The sequence below is a fragment of the Podarcis gaigeae genome (genome assembly GCF_964106915.1).
Source record: "Podarcis gaigeae genome assembly, chromosome: 13".
NCBI classification, from domain to species: Eukaryota; Metazoa; Chordata; class Lepidosauria; order Squamata; family Lacertidae; genus Podarcis; species Podarcis gaigeae.
Window position 1 is genome coordinate 56,051,538 of NC_139689.1, and position 24,216 is coordinate 56,075,753.

At 45.1% G+C, this 24,216-nt stretch overlaps 1 protein-coding gene across 8 annotated transcripts in view; it reads left to right on the top strand.

Moving 5' to 3' along the window:
- Nucleotides 1-24,216, top strand: part of KIAA1671 — a 112,828-nt gene that overhangs the window by 25,689 nt on the left and 62,923 nt on the right. For 7 of the 8 annotated variants that reach the window (XR_014557647.1, XR_014557648.1, XM_083710072.1 and 4 more), the window contains exon 6: nt 310-435. Coding sequence is in view for 6 of the 8 variants with exons in the window: in XM_083710072.1 (XP_083566198.1) it covers nt 310-435 (126 nt within the window). In the remaining 2 variants the exon portion in view is untranslated. Of the gene's footprint in view, nt 1-309; nt 436-4,802; nt 4,869-24,216 lie in introns of those variants that run through there. The other variant, XM_083710075.1, reaches the window with a different exon arrangement.

Consider the following 24,216-nt stretch of genomic DNA (forward strand, 5'->3'; position numbering starts at 1 on the left):
ATTAGGATGGGGAAGGCTACTGAAAGGAATGAGCAAAGGTTGAGGGGAATGACCATTCTAGGTCTTTTTGTTCTCATGTCATCTATGATGCCCCACAAGGTTTGTCTGCCCCATCTGCACAGCACATACAGCTGACCCTTGGGTGCACCACTGGCAAACTGTATTAGCTGTGCAGATGGGCAGACAAACCCACACCTTCTGCCACTTCTCTGCGGTGGAAGATATAAAAACTTTGCAAGGACTCGTGGCATTAAAGCAAGGTCTTGATTTTGGTGAGTTCAGTTCTCTTTTAAATTTCTTTCTCTAAAGGATGTTGACAAAGAATGGACCAAGCAGGACCGTGATGGCTCAGGAGCAAGAAATTATCCCTACCTTCCTCTACAGCAGAGGAGCCACAGTTTTTACAAAGACAAAAGGACTGACCACTGGGCAGCGGTAGGTTCTCTTCTTCTGTGATTTTTTTTCCAGGCCTGCAAATCTAGTTGCGTAAATGTGGTGCACTGAAGGCCTCAGAGCTTCGCTGCCCACAGAATGGTTTGCACACTTTGCTATGAGTGCAGATGTGCTTTCCCCCCTGCATTGCTCTTTTCCGTAGCCTTGCTCAACCAAGGTTTCCTGGTCTAGAGTGGGCCAGTGACTTGCCTAAATCAGATTGCGCCAGTCCTTTCTCTGTGGGGCTGCTGAGGGAGCAATGAGTCTCCCCTAGATCGCTGGATTGCCTCTAAAAGGGGCTACTTAGTGATCTGGTGATATATCACGATGTTGAAAATTAGACATTGCCCAGCCCTCTTGTTGACTCAGCGTGATTGGTTGGGATGGAGGAGAATATGGCATAAGTTTAGAAGAGGGGATCAAGCTCAACAAAGTGGATAGCGAGGGAGACATGAGCAAGTGAAACAAGGTGTTCTTTGCTCTGCTGATAAAAGCATACTTTAGTCTTGAGCCATCTGGTAGACAAATTTACTTGGTACTTTTCCCTTCTATTCATAGATGTAGAGAATATCTGCACCCCACCCCAAACATTGTGAAATATGCAATTCATTTTGAACCTTTCTCTTAAAAAAAAAAATTATAAGCACAGAATAGGTTTTAGTCTGAAAATATCTAAAAAGTAAAGCCAGACTTCAAAAAACCAAAAGGCAATCGGAAGTTTTCTGCTGGCTACTTTGAATTATCACTATCTAGAAACCCTCTTGAGAGTGGGAATACTGAACCTAAGAAACAGCCATGCAGTTAGTCTTTTACTCAAAGGCAAGACTTAGTGAGCCTGCTGTCATCTTAAAGGCTACTGCAGCAGCTCCTCATTTGTGGAATGCCCATGGGAGACTCACCTGGCTCATTCATTGGCTACCTTTAGGCACCAGGCAAAAACGTTTCTCTTCAACCAGGCCTTGGGGTGATTAACATTCTGTAGCTTTTGAAATGTGTTTGTGGAAGTGAGGTTATTGGTTTGTTTTTGTCTTTGTTATATATTTTATATTTTCATTTTCTATTTTTCTGTTGTGAACTGCCCTACGATCTTTGGATGAAGGGCAGTAAATAAATTTAATAGTAGATAAATAACGCTTTTGTGAGTTGTTGTAACTACCTATAATTGGATGCATGAGGTGAAATTAAGAGGCAGGTATTTGAAAATAATAATTGCCAGAATGCCTGCAATCAATGCCATTCCTTCTCCATTACCTTATGAAATTGACCATGGTGCAGAACTCATTTGAAACAGGCGCCTGTCCCAGAATAGGGGCTAAAGCATATTAAATGTTGTGGCTGGGAACAATATCTCACTGTGTGAGGCGCAAGTCTTGCTTCATTTCCTTCCAGCCTCTCCCTTTCAGAATTATGTGTTTTGTTTTTGAATTCTGAGGTGCCAGTGCATAAACAGCAGAGGTGGAAGTTGGTGTTGTTTGGTGCTGCTGTTGATCAGCATTGATGAAAGGATAGGAACAGTGTCTGATGGGTTATGGGACGCTGGTGACAGTAGTAAACTGCCAGTTAAGTGCTTATCCTTGAGGAGGAAGCTTTTCAGAGTTGTGCCTGCAAATAGGAAACTCAAAAGTGTGCTTTAAATCAAAGATTTGCTGATCACCTGGGTGTTCAACTCCACCATGTGGTGACTGAAAGGATTGCTTTGTTTAGAAAATTGTATGCTTTTTTCAGCAGCTGCTAGCAATGAGTACTAAGACTGGGGAAGTTGGCAGGTAGGGGACTCTTGTCATGTCCATGTTGTGATGTCTGTGCATGGGCAAGAGATTGGGAGTGCTTTCTAGGATCCAGTCTCGGGAAGGGGGGATGCCTGTTAACTTTATTGGGCATTATTGTTGTCCTGCAAGGTTGCCCTGAAACATACCCAGCATCCCTTGGAGCTTCATGTTAACAGGGGAAGACCAGGAACAGTGGTTGTCTGATAACTTGTCTGTGACTATCAGCCTTCTTGTGGCAGAGCTCTGATGTGCCTTGGTGGAATCCCAGTTTGAAAAACTAGGAGACAATATAAAATCTGGCTCACTGTCTTCTGAGTGAATCAATCCTCGTCTGGTAGTGAGATTCTTACTAATGGGAAGCCAAGGTATGTTTGCATTGTGCTTGGTGTGTGTCAGTCCTAAATGGTGCCACCACATTGGCGTTTCAACATTTTATCCATTCATTCTGGGCAAGGTACCCATTTTTGTTCCCTTTAAAGCCTTATCGCTTAAGTGTGTGTGTGTGTGTGTGTGTGTGTGTTAAAAGAACCCACCTTTTTAAACAACAGGTTTAGCCAAACCCTTGAAACGTCACCCAATTTCAAACGTTAAAAAATATTCTTAATAACAATATGAATTTCCATCTCCTTACATTAAGGGGTAATGACACGGGGGTGGATTTGGGGTTTTGCTTTCATCATAATGTTGCACTGTTGCTGAAAAGGGAAATCATGAGATTATGATGATTTTTATATGTTCTGTGGGAGAGAGGTGAATACTGGAAACTGTCCTCCCCACTGCCCAGTGTTGGTCTCCAGCTTCCCTAATCTTTGACCATTGGCCATATTGTCTGCAGCCGACAAAATCCAGAGGGGCACAGACAATGCACGGGGCATTGTGTGTGTCCCCCCCCCTCATTTCACTTAAAAGTCTCTTGGTTTTCATTTGTGTGCTACAACCTGTGCCCTCAGATGGTGTGAGCTCTCCTATTCTTGCTTCAGTACACCAAGGGCACGATTGTCTTTTCCCTATGAACCCAGCACTGCACACTGGGATTGGCTGATGGAAGTAGATGACTTTAATCATAACAGGGCTTAATCTTTGTGGGAGTCCAGATTTCCTCACGCTAATCCCAGCCCTGGAAAGGGCTAATCTGTGTCAGCTGGTTGCACCTGAAAAACAGGATAGGCAATTCTGCCTTTTGCAATGACCCCCCCCCCAGTCTTACCTGCAAACTCTTGCTTCCACACAGCCCTCCCCACATCCACTGCTGTCAGATGAAGTCCTCCTGGGCGGGGTGTGTGTGTGTGTGTGTGTGGCTCCTGCTCAGCTGTTGTTGCAAGAACTTCTGCTTACCTTGTGCCCAAGGTTCTGGGTGCTGACTTACAGCACTTATATTTAGGTAAGCAGGGGAGGCTGCCGGCAGTGTTGGATTACCTAGTAGGCAGACTTGAGCATTTGCTTAGGGCACCAGCAAAGCAGGGGCACCCCCAAAAAATGTGATCTTTTTTTTTTTTTTTAAAAAAAGAAGAACTTAACATTTGATATTTAAGAAAAAGCGTTGAAGTCATCATTATCATGGGAAAAATGAGAACTTTGTAAAACTTCCTTACACTGCATTGCACACTCTTTCCCCCCTTTCACATTCTCTTTTTATTACTCATCTGCACCTACATGAACCAGGGTTGTGTCTTACTAATGTAGATTAACATAATAAGAGGAAATCAGATCATCTCATGTGTTTATTTTATGGTTTAGTATTGCTTTTATTTTGAGTTACATATTTGGGAGCAGAATCTTTCCAGTGCTTAGGGCCTCTCAAGGTCTTCATCTGGCCCTGGCTGCTCTTGCAGTCCTGCGCAAGTCTACTCAGAAGTAAGCCCCATTGAGTAGGGCAAGGCTCCCAGGGTTAAGCAGGCTGCAGTCTGTGACTCAAAGAAGTGTGGGCAGCAGCATCTTGACCTCTCTTTCGCCTCTTCCTCTTCTCATACACCTGAGATCTTGAGAGGTGGCAAAGCTGTTCTCCTCCTCCTTCTCGCAGCCTTTGCTTAGGAAGCTGCATGCAGAGGAACACAGAGCAGCTGATGAATAATTTGTAAGGTTTACTGCTGGTTTTTAGTTTGCAAGTGCTGCTGGTCATCAGAGGAGCGCAGGACTATTCCATGCTCTAGAATAGTTTTATCCCCTTCTTTAATTTGAAAAGTGTTTTTATGCTAAGCCTGTTCCTCTCCCCCACCCCCTTTTGTGGTTTGCAGCTCAGGGGAAATGAGGTCAGTCAGCCACAAAGCAAGGGCTGCTCCTTTTGCCATATACTGCAGCCTGTATCCACTCAACAGGCCTTTTTCAGAAAAAGAAGTTTTGGTCAGAAGTATAATTGGAAATTGAAATTGCAGCTGCACTCTTGCTGGTGATCTACTAGCACTTGATGGTTAATGTAAATAGGCTTGGAAGTGGCTTTAGCACCAGCACCCCCACCTGTTAAAGGGACAGATGGTACACAGATCCTTTCCTCCTATTGAGCAGCTCTCTGAATTATTCATGGTGCCTTTAATTGGGCTGATATGCTTATGACTTTCTACTAAAGAGAAAAACAAACGGAGGTGGGGGAGCACGCTTTCTTTCCATCTTCTGGTGAGAATGGAGTATTATTACTGCCCAAACTTGCTGAAGTCCTTACGGTCTCTGTGGGTGAGTAGAACATCTGCCTCTTGCTCATATTCTCAATATTGGGGTGCACTTTCTTTCCCGTTAAGTATATCTGTCCATGGCTTTGAGACCTGTCTGTCAGGAGGGAGGGAGGGAGGGCAATTGGTGTCTCTTGGTTAGGAGCCAGGAGGGGAAGGTCATTTGAAAAGAGACACCTGAAAATAATTTAATCATGGTAGGATAATAAAAGATGACAGCATAGATCTGTGGTTTGTATATGGGACTGGGATCCTAACTCCTTTCGGTGAGACAAGCACCAAACCAAGCAGCCATGCTGACTGGGGCTGATGGCAGCTGTCAAAAACATTGGGAGGGTAGCGGTTTGGTCACCATAGTCCATGCAATGGGTTCTGTGTGGGGCTTCCCTTGTGCTTGATTGGGAAGCTGCCATTAGTGCAGCACAATTGTTGGCAGCCGTGAAACCTTGTCCGCATATCACACCTGTGCTCAGAGATCAGCAGTGGCTGCCAAGTTCAAGGTGTTACTATTAGCATAAAGGTAAAGGTAAAGGTACCCCTGCCCGTACGGGCCAGTCTTGACAGACTCTGGGGTTGTGCGCCCATCTCACTTAAGAGGCCAGGGGCCAGCGCTGTCCGGAGACACTTCCAGGTCACGTGGCCAGCGTGACAAAGCTGCATCTGGTGAGCCAGAGCTGCACACGGAAACGCCGTTTACCTTCCCGCTGGTAAGCGGTCCCTATTTATCTACTTGCACCCGGAGGTGCTTTCGAACTGCTAAGTTGGCAGGCGCTGGGACCGAGCAACGGGAGCGCACCCCGCCGCAGGGATTCGAACCGCCGACCTTTCAATCGGCAAGTCCTATGCGCTGAGGCTTTAACCCACAGCGCCACCTGCGTCCCTACTATTAGCATAGAAAGGCCTTAATGACTTGGGGACACATTACCCCAAAGATGGCCCCTCGTTCGCTTCCATCTGCGGAACTGGCGCTGTTACAGGTACATCATACATGTCCCACATTTGCAAGAAATTGATATTTTAGTCTGGGAGTGCCCACACTTTGGAACTCCCTGCCAGGGGCCTTCACTGTCCTCTTTCACCAAACCTGTCCTGATATGTGATTTAATCTGGTTTTAACCTATCACTGATTTTAATTATTTACCTAGCTGTTTTTACTGATAATCTTATTGTTTTATTCTTTTTGTAAAGCGCTTTGAGGTTTTTTTTTAACAATCAAGTGGCATATAAATTTTATTAAATAAATAAAAATAAACATTAGGTTGAGGAAGGCAAATCTAGTTCAGTTCTTAGTGGCCTTCAAAGGGTAGAAAAATATTTATTCCCCCGTTGCTTCTTCCCAGCCCCCTCCCCTTACACAGAGATGTCAGAGTCTGCTACAGTTAGAACATTAGTAATCTGGAGTGGGGTATTCAGTCTTTGGGCCTAGTAAAACTCCTTGAGAAATTTGCCCTGTAAGCGCTGCCGGTGGCCTCCCAGAACCATTGTCAAAGGTTGGCATGGGTGGGCATCTGCTGAGGACCCTCACCCCAGCAAGAGGCACCTGCTCTTCTTCACCCTCTTCACCAGCTTGCTTGCCCACCCATCTCTCCCTGACAACAGTGGGGGTGGTGCTCCTCCTGATGGGGCAAGGAGGGTCCAGAGATGCTCCTGCCTGCTTGCTCTGTGGCTCTGTTTGCCTGGCAAGGAAGCAGGTGGTTGCAGTGAAGAGGAAGAAGGGCAGGAGCAGCTGGTGATCATGGGGCTAAGGCCGTAGACTCATTGTGGGAGGGGATCCCATGGAAGGCAAGGGCCCTTGCTGGCTCAGAGTTCCTGAATGTCAGCCAACCATCTTCCTAACACCATATTTTCCTGTTAGGGATACATGTTACCTTTACACACCTTGCATTGAACACTGGTGCTAGTGTTTGTATGAAAGGGTGTACATTTGTTGATTTGTACATCTCAACTGTCGTGCACACAGGAACACAGGTGAAACACCCACTGAGTGCTATGGCAGAACAACATTGTTAGTAGTTTGATTTCTGTTTCCCATTATCTGGGAAACTGTGTTTCTCTTTGCCTGCTTCTAGCGATTGGGTGACTGGAGGTAGTAAGTTGCACCCAGGTTACAAATTAAAGGGAGAAAACTATTCCTTTAGCATTGTCTGAAGGGTATCTTGTGTGCTGAAAAATAGGAAGGAAACCAAACCAGAGACAGTGGTCAGATGACCTGGATGAATTTTCTAATCATTATGTCGAACTTGCCCCTTCACGCCTTGGCCTTCCTGCTTTTCATTGTGCCTCTAGCACAGTGGTTCCCATTTGGAGGGGGCACTGCCCCCTCAGTTCCACAAACGCATCTCCAGTGCCCCCTGCCCTACCCTATAAAAATAGAGCAGTAGTAGAGCTTAAAATACAAAGTGAGGAAGGCATTTTGCTGGGCTGTAGGTTGGTCAGTTGTAAATAAGTGGTTGATGTGCTTGTTGGGGGGGCCCTGCCACATAGTGCCCTCTAGGTGATTCCCCAGGGGCTGTACTGCTCCCTTTCAGAAGCCCTGCACTAGCACATACTTTGTTCAGGAAGCCTGCATGGCTTATGAAGTTTGAAAGCTCACCTAGGATTTCTTTGGTTCCCCGCGCCTTGTGTGTTTTAGTCATCATGCAGGCTTGCTAGTGTGGGGGCTTGTTGCTCACCACTTCTTCAGTTCTGTTGCTACCCCAAACTGAACTAAAAGGAGATCCTTGCAGCAGGCTGAGGCCAGTGAGAAGTGTCTCTTCTTTACTACAGCGATCACAGTGTTGTTTTGGATTGTGCTGTTCCTGCTCCTGCTCCTTGTCAGCTGACTTTCACCAGGGATGGTGTATGATGTTGGCAGGATTCAGGATTAAAATTAACATAAACTGTGCCGGTAACAGGATGTTAGCGCCTGCAGTCATGGCCTTTATGGTAACCCACATTCCTTGGCTGCTGGTACTATATGTGCATTGCTGAATTCAGGTGGACTCGAAATCTGTGGACAGGCCCAGATAGAAGGGCTGGAGCCTGTTGGTAATGAGAAGGCTGGCACCTTTAAATCCCAGACTTGCCAGCCACTGAAACCTCATCCTGTCTGCGCTTGGATTCAGTCAACAAAATACCCAGTCCCCATCTCCCAGCCGAACCAAATGAACCTGGGTCACAGAGGGCCTTTTTCCACCCTGGGGAGGGCTTGCACCTGAGACCGATGCAGGTGGGCACTTTGAGTGCTCTGCTAGGTGGGGAGGCTTGCAAAGACAAGCTCTGGTTACAAGCTTGTTTCTAACTGTATTGTTTATTCAGTCATTCATTTTTTAAAGCTCTCTAGAGCTCATGAATAGCTCTGTTACAACATTAAGACAGTTGCCTTTGAATGTTTGAGAGGGTAATTGGCATTTGTGTCAGAAACTGGTAGAAGTCCTTTCATCTCTCTTTTCTGTCTAGGAGTGGGGGGAAACACATTTGTGGGGCTACTTTTGAAAGCATGTAACATTCTCAAATGCAGTGGTGGAGGATCATGTGTCCTGTGAGTAATTATACTGCAATAGGCCTAATTCAGACATCAGAACCAAGCTGTGGTTTGTAACTGGTAAGCCAGAAAAGGAAACATCCGTTTTGAAGTTGGTTTGGAAACTGTGGCTTGTGCTATTCAAATTCAAATTTATTTACGGCTATTAGCCCATAAAATAAGTACAAACATAAAAGCACAGAAGCATAAAAAACCAATACATCTAACAACAGAAGGGGAACACCACGATGCAAGGGTGGGTCATTGAGCAGTGACAAATAACAGCTTGGGGCCCGGAAAGATCCAAGCGACGGTTCACAGAAAAAGGAGAACTGGAGACGAGATCCATCATGCACTCTCATCATAACTGTCCGATTAGTTTTTGTTGTTGTTGTTGTTTTTTGGTGGTTTTTGTGTGTGAGATAACCGCATTCAGGAATCTCGCCACCTGCAGAGTTACAGAAGGATCTGTATCCTGCAAAAGCAGTGCGGCATGTGACTCAACAGGCCTGCCAACCAAGCGCAGTAAAGCAGGACCCAGGAATTTAGTCCTAGCTATGCTATGTAAGGGACAGTTGAACATTATATGTGGAAGAGATTCAACTGTTTTCCCGTCACACTCGCATAGCGGAGACACCAAACCCTTGGAAAATCTGTGGCTCAGCAGGTTCGGTGGAAAAACATTGAACCTTGCACGAATAAATGCAAGTCGGTGTGGTACAGATGAAAGAGATGACATGTATGATGGAAGGCCAAGTGGTGGGGTTATTCCTTGTGCTAACTACAACTTGGGGTGAAATGACAGGCAGCATTTGCGACCAAGCCTCTTCTTCCAGAGGCCGCTAAAGAACCCAGAGTAAGCAGGTAGCAGCAGCAGCAAAGGAGAGACTTGAAGCCTCAATTTGCTTGATGGTCTGCATCCCACACTCTATTGCGCTTAGTTCAAGTGAAGGCTTGGCAATGAGTTTAGGCCTTGAAGCTCCTTGGGTGACTTTGAGCCTAACCTCAGCCTAACCTACCTTACTGGGTTTTTGTGAGGATAAAGTGGAGAGGAGAAGAACTATGTATGCCAACTTTGAGCTTCTTGGAGAAAAGATGGGATATAAATGAAACGAATGAATGATAATGCCTCAGCCATCCTGAATTTCCCCCCAATGTGCATTTCTGAGAAGAGGTCATCAAGAGGGGGCTCGTTTCCTTTCAAAGATAACTAGAAGTATTTTGTTTTTGCTGATTTTCTTTTACAAGACAGGGCTGCTTACAAAATGCTACAACATTGCAAACATCAACTAATACAGCAAATGAAACCACAGCATAATTGCTAATGGCAATATTTTTATTTACTGTTGTCAGGGGTTCAGAAGGAGAGACACAGGAGGGGGAGCAAATGGAGAGTGAGGAGGAGGAGTACGAGGGGGGCGCAGGCAGTGACAGTGGCCAGAGTTATTCCACAAGCCTCTCTAGCGAATCGGAGGACTCACAGAAGGGAGCGCCGGTGGCCAGAGCGAGGGGGGTTCCAGGGGGGAAGCCCCAGGAGGAAGGGGCCAGCGGGGAGTCCCTGAGCAGCAGTTGGAAATCAGGACCAGCTTCTCCACCAGAGCGCAGTGGGGAGGGGGAGTCCCAGGAGTCGGGACCAGTGTCCTCACCACCAGAGGGAGGAGAGGAGTCAGGTTTGGCAACGCCCACATCAGGAAGCGGGGAAACGGTCAGAAGGAAAGTCACCGGCTGGGCGCGCGCGCCAAGTTCAAATGTACAGGAGCGCGGCACAGCGGGGAGCCCGGGAAGGGAGCCAGGTCCTAAAGCCCGCCGGAGGGAGGGAGGGACAAGACTCAGGGGGCTCAGCGTCAGAGGAGTCCAGGAAGGAGGAAACTCCAGAGGGCAGAAGGACCCAGCGAAGGAAAGAACAGCGTAAGAGGTGGAGCCGGGCTAGAATCTTAAACTGGTGTGGGTGGAGCAGTGAGTCAGAGGGGACTTAGCCGGTCTAGCGTCAAGACGTGGGTCTGCGCGCCCAGAGCTTTGAAATGGAAACTAAACTTCAATAAAGACTTTTGTACATTATATCCACCGGGCGTTGGTCCTCTGTGAGCTGGGATCTAGAGGCAGACCTGACAACTGTAGTTATTGAATTTATGTTCCTCCTTTCCTTCCTAAGGAACCCAGGGCAGCAAACAAAGCAGAAAATAAAATAAAATCTGAAACAGATGAAAACAATTCAAAAAACAATTACGATTAAAAACATCAGTTATAGTTAAAACATTCAAAAGCAGTTGAAGTGGAAAAGATTGAAAGCATTCTTCCATCCAATGATCTTAAGGTTAACTGGAACAGTATTCTTCAGCCACAAAGGATGTCTTGGGGAGAAGAAAAGGCTAAGGAGTTAAACCCTACACAAATCCAGAGTGGAATCCCTAAGACAGTTGGGTGGTGCCTTGTACACCTCCTTCAGACAACTCCTGCAGCCCAGCTGGTGCTAAACACCTGTCTCTGCTTTCCTTTAGACCACACCAGCAAGGCCGAGAGGGGGGTTTTGTTGTCTGGTCAACCCAGGACCTCCATCCACACTGCTGAGGTTGGTGCCCCAGGGAGGTCACTTTAGTGCTGCTAATGCAGCAGTTTGACTTCACCCATTGTCTTTTGAGACAGACAGATGCCAACAGCAATTGCCTCAGCAAATGGGAATGTTTTCAAATTCATCCTGGAAGTTAATCATGATAGAGCCAGGCATACCTCATAAGAAAGCAAATCGTTCCCGTAAATGTTTTTTGAAATGAGCACACAAAAATTCTTGTAACCCTTTGTAAAGACTGGGCAAGCTAAGCAGGAGCAGACGCTGCTGGAGAGCTCAGTGTCCCAAGAGGACATTCTCCTGAGTGTGTGGTCTTGGTTTGGGGCTGAATATTGACTTAGGAGTTTGTGTGCGTGAAGAGAGAATTTTATGAACTGGAGCTTTCTGTTGCACAACTCTGCGCAAAATGTCGGCACCTTCTCTCTAGAGCACTAGGCAGAAGAATGTTTCGGTAAGTGTATGTATCTTTTTTGCTCTTATTTTAAAAGAAATGTGGTTGCAGTGGGTGGACAGGCCTGAACAATATTCTAATAAAATAACTTTTGATAGGAAGTAGACTTTTTCACCAAATCACTAGTCTTTTTGCAAAGTGTCCTCATGATTTAACCACAGGAGGGCACTATTACACTGTAGTCACCTCGACCCAGAATTTGCAAGAATTTGCCACTTGGGTTGATGGAAACCTCTGGATTTCACTAGCTCTGCCTGCCAACCTTAAAACTTTCCCCTTGGTCTTGCTAGTTTGAACCATCCCAATTTAGAAAATGGAACATGTCTGATTTGGCCATCGACACATGCTTTTTTAATATCCTGTTTGGATTACTGTAACACACTTTACTCGGGGCTGCCCTTGAAAAATGTAAGCAGCCCCACATACCTGGCTGCCGCCAGATTGTTGATTAGGGCTGGTTATAGGGAGCAGGTGACTCCCTTGCTAGAACAGCTCCACAGGCCGCCAGTCTGTTTCCTGGCACAAGTCAAACTGTGCTGGCTATCACCTACAGGGCTTAGCTCCAAGCTATCTGAATGGCAGTATTCCTCCGTATGAACCTGCCTGGGCTCTGAGATCTTTGGGAGGGGCCCTTCTTTTGGTCCTGCCCCCCTCACAGGCACGCTTTGTGGGGATGCGGGAGAGGGCCTTCTCGGTGGTGACTGCTTCCAGACAGTTTTGGAACTCCCTCCCTGGAGATGCTAGACAGGCTTCCTCCCTTCTGTCATTCCACCAGCAGATGAAGACTTTCTTGTTCCAACAAGACTGGCTGCTTTTAATGAAAGGGTTGGTGCCATGCTGGTTTTATTGTAATTATTGGTATGTTTTAAACAGATTTTTTATATGTATATAGTTTTAATTCTACCGGTGTTTAATTGTATTTTAATGATTGATTTTTTTCTTTGTTTGTAGTGGTTCTTATTTTTATCTGTAAGCCATCTTGAGTCCTGCCAGAGGAAAGGTGGAATAATAATAATAATAATAATAATAATAATGATGATGATGATGATATACCAAAATAAACTGGCATATTTTATAACTTGTGCCCCCCCAACGTGTGTTCCCCAGCAACCTGCTCTTCTGATCTGAGGTCCTCACTATTCCTTCACCAATTCCCATGCCACCTCCCTGTTCATAGAAGGCCACTGTCTTCCCATTCCCCCCATTCTGCTCTGTATAATCCCACGGGGTTTGTGAGGACTGCAGAGCTACAAATAAAAGAGCTGTGCTGGATCAGACTAAATGCCCAGCTAGTTCAGTCTTCCCCAACCTTGTGCCTCCAGATGTTTTGGACCTCAATCTCCATCAGCCACAGCTCTCCATGGCCATTGATGAAGGCTGCTCTATAACAGGAAAAGGTAAAGGGACCCCTGACCATTAGGTCCAGTCATGGCCGACTCTGGGGTTGTGGTGCTCATCTTGCTTTATTGGCCGAGGGAGCCGGCGTACAGCTTCCAGGTCATGTGGCCAGCGTGACTAAGCCACTTCTGGCGAACCAGAGCAGCGCACAGAAACGCCGTTTACCTTCCCGCCGGATACCTATTTATCTATCTACTTGCACTTTGACGTGCTTTTGAACTGCTAGGTTGGCAGGAGCAGGGACCTAGCAACGGGAGCTCACCCCGTCGCAGGGATGTGAACCGCCGACCTTCTGATCGGCAAGCATGGGAAATAAACTTCTGAGCGCAAAGCATGGGAAATAAACAAGATGAGCTTGAGCTCTTGTTACAGCAAACTAAATATGACATAATAGGCATCACTGAAACCTGGTGGGATAAGTCCCACGATTGGAATGTAAAAATGGAGGGATACAATCTATTTCAGAGAAACAGACCAGACAAGAAAGGAGGAGGAGTGGCGTTATATGTCAGGGATGTGTATACCTGTGAAGAGATCCAAGATTTAGAACCTCAAAGCCAAAGTGAGAGCATTTGGGTCAAAATTAAGGGAGAGAAGAATAACAGGGACCTCATTGTGGGAGTTTACTATAGATCCCCAAGCCAAACAGAGGACATAGATGATGCCTTCCTGGAACAGATGGCCAAGCATGCAAAAGGAAGGGAGATAGTAGTAATGGGGGACTTCAATTACCCGGATATTTGTTGGATGTCAAACTCAGCCAAGAGCATAAGGTCAAACAGATTCCTCACTGGCCTTGCAGACAACTTCATTGTCCAGAAAGTGGGAGAAGCAACAAGAGGAACAGCCATTTTAGATCTGGTCCTAACCAATGTTGATGACCTGGTTAGTGGGGTAGAAGTGGAAGGATCATTAGGCGCGAGTGATCATGCTCTTCTGAAGTTTACTATACAGCGGAAAGGAGCAGCCAAGCATACTAGGACTCAATTTCTTGACTTTAAGAAAGCTGACTCCATAAAACTTAGGGAAGTGCTGGGTGAGATCCCATGGACAGTAATACTAAAAGGAAAGGGAGTTCATGATGGCTGGGAGTTTGTTAAGAGGGAGATAGTAAAAGCACAACTTCAGGCAATACCAATGAGACGGAAACATGGAAGGTGCCTAAAGAAGCCAGGGTGGCTATCTAAAGAACTTTTAATTGAGTTAAGATTAAAAAAGGATGTGTACAAAAAATGGAAAAGGGGGGAAACCACCAAAGAGGAATTCAAACAAATAGCCAGCACGTGTAGACACAAAGTCAGAAAAGCTAAAGCACAGAATGAACTCAGGCTTGCTAGAGAGGTTAAAAGCAACAAAAAAGGCTTTTATGGGTATGTTTGTAGCAAAAGGAAGAACAAAGAAACCGTGGGGTCACTCAGAGGAGAAGATGGTGAAATGCAAACAAGGGGACACAGAAAGGGCCGAACTCCCCAATGCCTTCTTTGCCTCAGTCTTCGATAAATAAAACAATGCCCGACCTGAAGAATTTGGAGCAAATGATTCAGCAGAGGAAACACAGCCCATAATAACTAAGGAGATAGTACAAGAATACTTGGCTAGTCTAGATGTATTCAAGTCTCCAGGGCCAGATGAACTGCATCCAAGAGTATTAAAAGAACTGGCAGATGTGATCTCAGAACCACTGGCAGTCATCTTTGAGAATTCCTGGAGAACAGGCGAAGTCCCGGTAGACTGGAGGAGGGCAAATGTTGTCCCTATTTTCAAAAAGGGGAAAAGAGAGGACCCAAATAATTACCGCCCAGTCAGTCTGACATCAATACCAGGGAAGATTCTGGAGCAGATCATTAAGCAAACAGTCTGTGAGCACCTAGAAAGGAATGCTGTGATCACCAATAGTCAGCATGGATTTCTGAAAAATAAGTCATGTCAGACTAACCTGATCTCGTTTTTTGACAGAATTACAAGCCTGGTAGATGAAGGGAACGCAGTGGATGTAGTCTACCTTGATTTCAGCAAGGCATTTGACAAGGTGCCCCATGATATTCTTGTAAAGAAGCTGGTCTTGACTATGCTACCACTCAGAGGATTTGTAACTGGCTGACTGACCGAACCCAAAGGGTGCTCATCAATGGTTCCTCTTCATCCTGGAGAATAGTGGGGTGCCACATGGTTCTGTCTTGGGCCCGGTCTTATTCAACATCTTTATCAACGACTTGGATGATGGACTCAAGGGCATCCTGATCAAATTTGCAGATGACACCAAACTGGGAGGGATAGCTAACACCCCAGAGGACAGGATCACACTTCAAAACGACCTTGACAGATTAGAGAACTGGGCCAAAACAAACAAGATGAATTTTAACAGGGAGAAATGTAAAGTATTGCACTTGGGCCAAAAAAATGAGAGGCACAAATAGAAGATGGGTGACACCTGGCTTGAGAGCAGTACATGTGAAAAGGATCTAGGAGTCTTGGTTGACCACAAACTTGACATGAGCCAACAGTGTGACGCAGCAGCTAAAAAAGCCAATGCAGTTCTGGGCTGCATCAATAGGAGTATAGCATCTAGATCAAGGGAAGTAATAGTGCCACTGTATTCTGCTCTGGTCAGACCTCACCTGGAGTACTGTGTCCAGTTCTGGGCACCACAATTCAAGAAGGACACTGACAAACTGGAACGTGTCCAGAGGAGGGCAACCAAAATGGTCAAAGGCCTGGAAACGATGCCAGTAAGAGCTGTTTGACAGTGGAATTTGCTGCCAAGGGGTGTGGTGGAGTCTCCTTCTTTGGAGGTCTTTAAGCAGAGGCTTGACAACCATATGTCAGGAGTGCTCTGATGGTGTTTCCTGCTTGGCAGGGGGTTGGACTCGATGGCCCTTGTGATCTCTTCCAACTCTATGATTCTGTGATTCTATGATTCTATGATTCTAAGTCCTAAGCTCTGCGGTTTAGACCACAGCGCCACCCGCGTCCCTGTTATATTATAAATCCCTTCAAAATTCTTTTCATCAAATTCATCTTTTTGTCCATCCTTGTATAATGCCTACAAAGTGCTTTGAACAGTCAGAATACTATCTATATAAAGGCTATTATAAGGGACCCTGCTCTTAGCTAAAATGGGAGCCGTTTAACCATCCTTGATGGCAAAGTGTTACTGCACAGTAGCTGGGAGAAAGCATGAAATACTGCCTGCTGGGTGCAGTTGTCTCCACAGACGTCCTTGACTTCAGCCAGGTGGTGGCCTCATATGCCAGCAGTTAGGAAGATTGATACTGTTGCATTAAAATGATAGACAATTCTCATCCTATTAAAATGGGGCAGAGGGCAGGATGATTGTTGCAGGATGGTCCATGTCAGGCAGAGGCAAACTCGGCCCTCCAGATGTTTTGGGACTACAGTTCCCATCATCCCTGACCACTGGTCCTGTTAGCTAGGGGTGATGAGAGTTGTAGTCCAAAAACATCTGGAGGGCCGAGTTTGCCTATGCCTGGTCCATGTGTTGATTTTGAAGGGAATCGGGAGCTTGTCTAGGAACGGAGAAGGATTTGGTTTTACTTCATGCAAGGGTTGTGTTTCTGTTCTGCCTCGTCCCCACTAACTTCCCTTTTTTGTGCCTACGTTCTGCCCCAGACTCTGTATAGTCCCAGGATTCAGTAGCTGATTATGTAAGTTGTCGATTCTCACACTGCGCTCTCTCTCTCTCTCTTTTTTAATGTCGTTTTTACCTTTAACGATTATCACAAATCAATCATTATCTTGTACACATAGGATTCTCTGAATCTCTGGACTTCCCTTCGCCCCTCCTTGGTTTCCATACTGTATCATATAATGTTCTCCATATTTTCTTAACACTCAATTCTTACCATAGTTCTCACTACATTGCATGGTTTTTTTTTAGAATCCAGTCAATGTTTTAATTGTTTACAGTGTTCTTTTAAGTAACTTAACCCCCCCCCCCCATTCTTTATTAAATTTGTTATCTTCAGGTCATTTTGCCCTCCAGGTCATTTTTGCCATTTCAACAAGTCCATTATCTTTGTTAGCCATTCTTCTCTTGTAGGTACCTTGTCTTCCTTCCATCTTTGGGCAAAGAACATCCACACAGCTGTCATAGCGTACATAAACAGTCTTTTCTGCTCCTTTGGTATTTCTGGACCTAAAATTGCTAATAAAAAGGCTTCTGGTTTTTTCACAAAAGTAATTTTAAACATTTTTTTCAACTCATTATAAATCATTTCCCAATATGATTTTGTCATCTTGCACATCCACATGTGCTTTCTTTCTCTTTATGCTTCCAACATGTGTTTGTTGGTTTGGTTCTATATATTTTTGCTAATTTAGTAGGAGTTAGGTACCAACAATACATAATTTTCATATAATATTCCTTCAGCATACAGCATGCTGTAAATTTTAATTCTTCCCTCCATAACTTTTCCCATGATGCAAGTATTATGTCCAATATCCCTTGTTCATTGTATCATTACTAATTTAACATCTTCATCTTTAGTATACCATTCTAACAACAGTTAATACATTTTTGAAAGTAATTTCACAATATTCTCTAATAAATCTTTTTCAAACCTCAAAATTTCTTTACTAAAAATCATTTTTTAATCCTTTATAAATACATCATTTAATTGGTGATATTGCAACCAATCAGTTACTAAATGTCATATATCCTCAATTTTTTCCACTTTCAATTGGTCTTCTACTTCTGATAACAGCTCTTTATAAGTTGCCCACTCACCTTTTGCATTAAATTTTCAAAGATATTGCTTCCAATATGTTTTCTGTTCCAATAAATTTTTATATTTCTCCTACACAGAATAAATTTTCTCACAAAGTGGTTTAGGCAACCTTTATGCACTTTTGTCTTTTCATACCATAGATATGCATGCTAACCAAATCTATTATCAAGACCTTCCAAGTCTAAAATATCCACATTCTTTAGAACAATCCACTCCCAAAGCCAGCAAAGACAGGACACCTCATAGTATAATCTCAAGTCTGCCATGGGAAAGCCACCTTTTTCCTTAGTATCTGTTAACAATTTATAATTTATCATTGGTTTCTTCCTCTGCCCGATAAATTTGGACATAGCTTTCTGCCATTGTTTAAATTATCCTACTCCACTGATTACTGGAATTGTCTGGAATAGAAATAACATTCTTAGCAATACATTGATTTTTATTACTGATATCCTTCCCCACAAACTTCATCCTCCCCCATACCTCCAAATTTCTCTTTATTTCTTTCCAAGTGGTTATATAATTGTCTTTAAAAATGTTTATATTCCTTGCTTTTTTCTATTAAAACAGTTCTGTTTTTTTGTTGTAGGTCCTTTTTGTGTTGTTCTGTCATATTTTTAACCAACATTTTGCTTCCTTTTTATTTAACTTAAAACCTGCTACTTGGCTGTGATGGGATGATGAGCTGCTTGTGCGTTGAAGCTTAGTCCCTCAGAGCTTGGGCATGGTTCTCAAACTCTGCCTTAAGCGGAGCCCCCTTAAACATGACTCCCTCAATCGCTAGCAGAATCCGACAGTGGGCGTTTGCGGAATCTGCTCCAACATAAAAGTTCCTTAACGGAAACACGTCTTCGGGATTCTTGGCGGGACAGTTTCCGGCGAGGAGTGGGTGTACCTATGGGGGGTCCTGAGACTTCTCCACTGTTTTCACTGGCAGTCTCTCGGAGCCCTCCCTCCGACTCAATTTCTCTCTGAGCTCTTTCCCTCCCTCTGCTGGTACCTTCCTCTGCTGCTGAGTCTCTCTTAGCGTCTGAGAGCCCTTCCACCGCCTGCCTTTCCGATGGCAGTTCCCTGACATCCACCTCCCCTCCAGGGCCCCCTTCACCCCCTCCCGCCCCCTCCTCTACGGGCGGTGATGGCGGAAAACCCTGGAAAGAACTTTCCTCATCGTCAGAGGACTCGAACACTTCTTTCCACTGACTTCCGTCTCCTCCCCCCAAGTATTCCTCCTCATCGGAATCTACACCTTCTTCCAGCCCTGATTCTGGGAACCCTTCGAACTCCTCTTCCTCATCGGTGGTGCCTAAGTATTTCCTCCTGAACCGTGTTATCGGCTGCGGTTTCCTTGGGAACCGTTGATGAAACGTTTCTATTAAAACCTCGTCATTGACCTCCTTTGCCGGTACCCAGGTGTTCTCTGCCTCCGGTTCTCCTTCCCATTCTACCAGATATTCCACCCGATCCCCCTTCCACCTGGAATCGACGATTCCTGCCACATGATTGTTGCGTTCCCTTTCTTCTATCACTGGTGTTTGAGTGACCTCCCTCTCACGTCCCCCCCCACTCCCGCCCCCCTCGGTGCGGCGACAGTAAGGACCTGTGAAAAACTGGGTGCAGTTTCATGTGGTTGGGCAACCTAAGTTTGAATGCCACTGGGTTGACTTGTTGTATCACCTCAAATGGTCCCAGCCGTTTAGGTTTCAATTTCTTACATCCCCCCTTAAACGGCAACCCTTGGGTGGATAACCACACCCGGTCTCCCACCCTTATGGTTTCACCTTCCCGTCTGTTTCTGTCTGCTTGCTTCTTGTATTCTTCTTTGGCCCTCTCTAAATTAAGTTGGAGCTGCCTGTGGATCGCTTCCATCTCTTCTACAAAGTGTTCCACTGCCGGGACACTCCATCTTTCCCCTCCCTCTCCTGGAAATGCCCTGGGATGACACCCATAATTTGCCAGGAAGGGACTCATCCCTGTGGACACATGCTCTGCGTTGTTATAGGCAAATTCTGCCAGAGCCAACTTATCTCCCCAATCATTTTCTCTGTCATTTACATAACACCTCAGGTATTGTTGTAGAATGCCGTTCGCCCTTTCCGCCTGCCCATTCGTTTCTGGGTGTCGGGCAGTCGAAAAATTGACTTCCACGTGCAGTAAGCTCATGAGCTTCCTCCAGAACCTGGAAGTAAATTGTTTCCCTCGGGCTGAGACCACCCTCAAGGGGGCGCCATGCAACCTAAAAATATGTTTTATAAACAACTTGGCGGTTTCTTCTGCTGTGACCGCATGCGAGCAGGCTATAAAGTGGCACATATTGGTCAACAGGTCTATTACCACCATGACAGCTGTTTTCCCCTTGGATTTTGGCAGATCCATCATAAAATCTATGGATACTGCCTCCCATGGCCTTTCTGGTGTGGGTAAGGGTTCCAGTAGCCCCGCCGGTCTCCCCTTTTGCCCTCTGGCAGCGGTCACATCCCCTTACATATTCCCGTACGTCTTCCCTCTTCTTGGACGCTATTACCTCCGTGTGTCTGGCCACCTTCATTATCATAGGGACAGTCTGTTGGTTAACTTCTCCACCCAACAGCTCCCTCCCATCAATCGTTGTGACCTGTAAGGGGTTACTTAAAGGGATCGTCTGTATCTGGTGTTCTGCTGCAAACTCCTTGCTCATAAAATTGCAGGAGCTGCCTGAGTCCAATAGCGCCTTTATCTTTAGCGGGTGTCCGTTTGGTAGCTCTAGCACCACCTCTACTACAAGCGCTGGTCTTTGGGGTTCAGGCTTGGGCACATTCACTGCTCTTTGGCCTGGCTGCTGTGCCCCGATGCTGGCAACCAGGCGTTGGCTTTTACCTGCTCCTGAACCCCCTCCTCTTCACCCCCAACAGCTCCCGCCATTCCTTGCCATCCCTTCCTTTGCGGACAGACTCTGGCAAAGTGACCTGGCTGTTGGCAGAGGAAACATTTCTTGGTGCTCTTTCCCTCCTTCTTCCCCCCATTGTTGGTGTTTGAAACTCCGCGCACACGCGCTGTCCCAATCTCCATTGGTTCTACGGGCGGAGACTGGTGCTCTGGCATCTCTGGAATGCGGAACTCACTCCAACGTTCCCCTTTCCCTTCCCGCTTCTCCAAGGCTCTCGCCTCCTGGCGTGCTCCTATGGTGAGCGCGGATTTAGTCAGCTGGTCCATAGCGCTGCAAACAGCGAGGCTCGAAGAGAGGTGGGCTCAGGATGCGGACAAGGGAAAAACCACCCCACTCGCAAGGAAGGTGCCGGGGTTGATGCAGAAGTTTGGGGGGGATCCCAGAAATTATCAAGCCTTTAGAACAGAGATGCAATACGGCCTCAAGCTGCAGTTTGATGACTTTCCCGATGAGGAATCGAGAGTGGCGTTTATCATTGGGCATCTCGAAGGGGGGGCGAAAGACTGGGTGAGGCCCCTGATGGCAGCGAATAATGACGTTCTAAAAGACTCGAGAAAGTTTTTTCGCGCCATGGATCTGATGTTTTCCAGCGAGATTGAGCAAGGGGTGGCGCGCAGACAGTTGATGGCGTGTAAACAGGGGAATCGCTCCGTCCGAGAGTACTGGACAGAGTTTACCATGCTGATCCATAAATTGGGATGGGACCTGACTGCGGAACCAATACAAATGCTGTTCGAAGAAGGTTTATCCGCGGCGGTGAAGGATGAGCTTTCAGTTCCCAGCTGAGGTGTGTATGTGTTTTGCTTCACTCTTTCCCTGCCTAGAAGGGAGGTAAGGAGGCTGTTTCACTGGCATTGCTGATCAGTTTTGGTCTGAAGGAGAGGAAGCCCTGTCCTGGTGCTCCCGAGTAGAGAGCTGGCCTCAGCTGGTGTCCTCCTCTGCACTGGCTTTTTGTGGCCCATGTGGGTTTCTGTTCCATGTGGGATACACCCACACCCACACACACTTTTTGTTAACTTATTATTACAGCACACACACATCCCACTTAGAAAACAAACTACAAAAGAAAATACAAATTAAATGATAAACATATATCCATAAATCTGCAAGTATCTGCACATGGACTTTTGTTATCTAATCTTTAGTTCTTATTCTATTCTAATAGACTTCCTTCTCAGTGTGGGTCTGACTTTAAACTTGATAAACTGTTTCTTTTTCATTTCGTCTTTTCTACCATTCTCCATATGTTGTATTTGTAAACCATATTTTGTTTTGCAAAAATTATTCAAAGCGAGTCCAGGTTTTAATTTGAGGGCACTGTTTTTTAAAATAATCTCTGTACTTTCCCTAATCTTTTTGAAATTGCATCCGTCATTTTTGCCAACTCAAGGCAATCAAATAATCTCTCTTGCCACTCTTTTCTTGTGTTACTGTTTCACGTTTCCAGTTTTTTGCAATTAACATTCTTGCTGTGGATGTTGTGTAAAGGAATATTCTCTTATTTTCATTTGCCATGTCTGAATCTACTATGTCAATAGAAACGCTTCTGTGTTGTTGTTTTTTACAAAAGTTTGTTTAAATATTTTTTTCAACTCCTCACATACCGTGTCCCAGAAGCTCTTAATTTTGTTACAGGTCCACCACGTATGAAGTAACGACCCCTCTGATTGATTACATCTCCAGCACATTTTAGATTTTGTTTTATACATTTTGGATATTTTGGTAGGTCTTATTTGTTGTTGTTGTTTAGTCGTTTAGTCATGTCCGCCTCTTCGTGACCCCCTGGACCAGAGCACGCCAGGCACTTCTGTCTTCCACTGCCTCCCGCAGTTTGGTCAGACTCATGTTTGTAGCTTCGAGAATACTGTCCCACCATCTCGTCCTCTGTCGTCCCCTTCTCCTTGTGCCCTCCATCTTTCCCAACATCAGGGTCTTTTCCAGGGAGTCTTCTCTTCTCATGAGGTGGCCAAAGTCTTGGAGCCTCAGCTTCACGATCTGTCCTTCCAGTGAGTACTCAGGGCTGATTTCCTTCAGAATGGATAGGTTTGATCTTCTTGCAGTCCATGGGACTCTCAAGAGTCTCCTCCAGCACCAGGTAGGTGTTATATACCACCTATAAAACATCTAGAGAAAATTTTCCTTTATCAAGTCGCAAGCCGTGAATCTCCGGTCCTTATTCCATACTTTGTCCCAAGCCAATAATTGAATATTTTTGCCTAGGTCCATTGCCCAGTTAATCATTATTTCCTTTACTTGCCCATCTTTAGCCTCCCATTCTAAAATAATTCCATACATTCTAGAAATTACTTTTTTCTTGCTTTGTATTAATTCGTTGTCTAGTGTTGACTCTTCTCTTGCAAAACTTTTTTTTATTATCTATTCTAAGCACCTCATTCAACTGATGGTATTGAATCCATCCTGTCAAGTGATATTTTATTTCCTCATATTTTTTCAGTTTCAGTTTATTACCTTCTTCCTCTAAGAGATCCTTATATGTGGCCCATAGTGTTTCCATGCTCTTCCTTTTGACTGCTATAGCCTCCAGAGGGGAGTGCCACCAAGGGGTTTAGGGTTCTAGTAATTCTTTGTGCTTTCTTATGATATGACTGAGGAATCCTTTTCATATCCTAAGTATGCATGCCACCCATAGCGATTGTCAAACCCTTCTAAGTCCAGTAAATCTACATTCTGTTTCATATATAATTATGGTATTATTCCCCCCCCCCCAAAAAAAACTGGTGTTATGAGTCATCATTGCCAAAACAAGATGACACCTGATTGGCTCTCTAAACACTCCTTTTTCTGGTTATTTGGCTATAACTCTTGATAGAATACAGATAATTGAACAAACCTTGTTGCATTACATTCTTCATTTAATTATCTTTCCAATTATATATAATTTTATGGTATTACTCCAAAAGAAAGTGGTGTTATGAGCCATCAAACCTTGGAAATACACTTTCTCCAAAAGGTTTCCACAATTTTGGCCACTAGTGTGGTTTGTTTTTAACACACCCATTTGGTGTGAGGGTTCATAAAATAGAACTAGCAGACCTCTCCTGGCCAGCATGTTTTCAGTTTTCCTTGGACATGAGTTCTGATCAAGGTGGCCTTTTGGAAAAACTGAAATTTTCTGTGTGTGTGTGTGTGTGTGTCTATACACACCATATTTTTGCTACATAAGACACACCTGACCATAAGACGCACCTAGTTTTTAGAGGAGGAAAACAAGAAAAAAATATATATTCTGAACGAAACAGTGAATGTATGTATGATTTTTGTGGTTCATGCTGTGGCCACAGACATGTGATTTGATGGTGAGTTTGGTGTAGCCCAGTGCAAAAATCCTGAGGATCCATGTGGATCTGTACTTTGTAACCACATTTTTGTGCCATTGTGGCCCCACACAACAGTGGGTGCGTGATTTTTTTTTTTTTTTTTGGTGCCGGCTGTAGCCATGGACATACTATGAGATCTGATGGTGAATTTGGGAAGACCCAAAGCAAAAATTCTGAGGATCCATGGCCTTTTACCTCCCCCCTCCCAGGCAGCCTCTACTAGCATCCCTTATCTCTCTCCTGATCCCACCAATCAGCTGCTTCCTTTCAACACTCCCTTCCCTCTTGTTTGCCTTAGTGTCTTTTCCTTAGCTGTAGCAGTTTTTTGCTCCTCCTTTTCTTCTAATTTCTCTCCTCATTGATTTAATCTTCCTTGTCTCCTCTCCTTGCAAGTTTGCTGTCTTTACCTCCCCCCTCCCAGGCAGC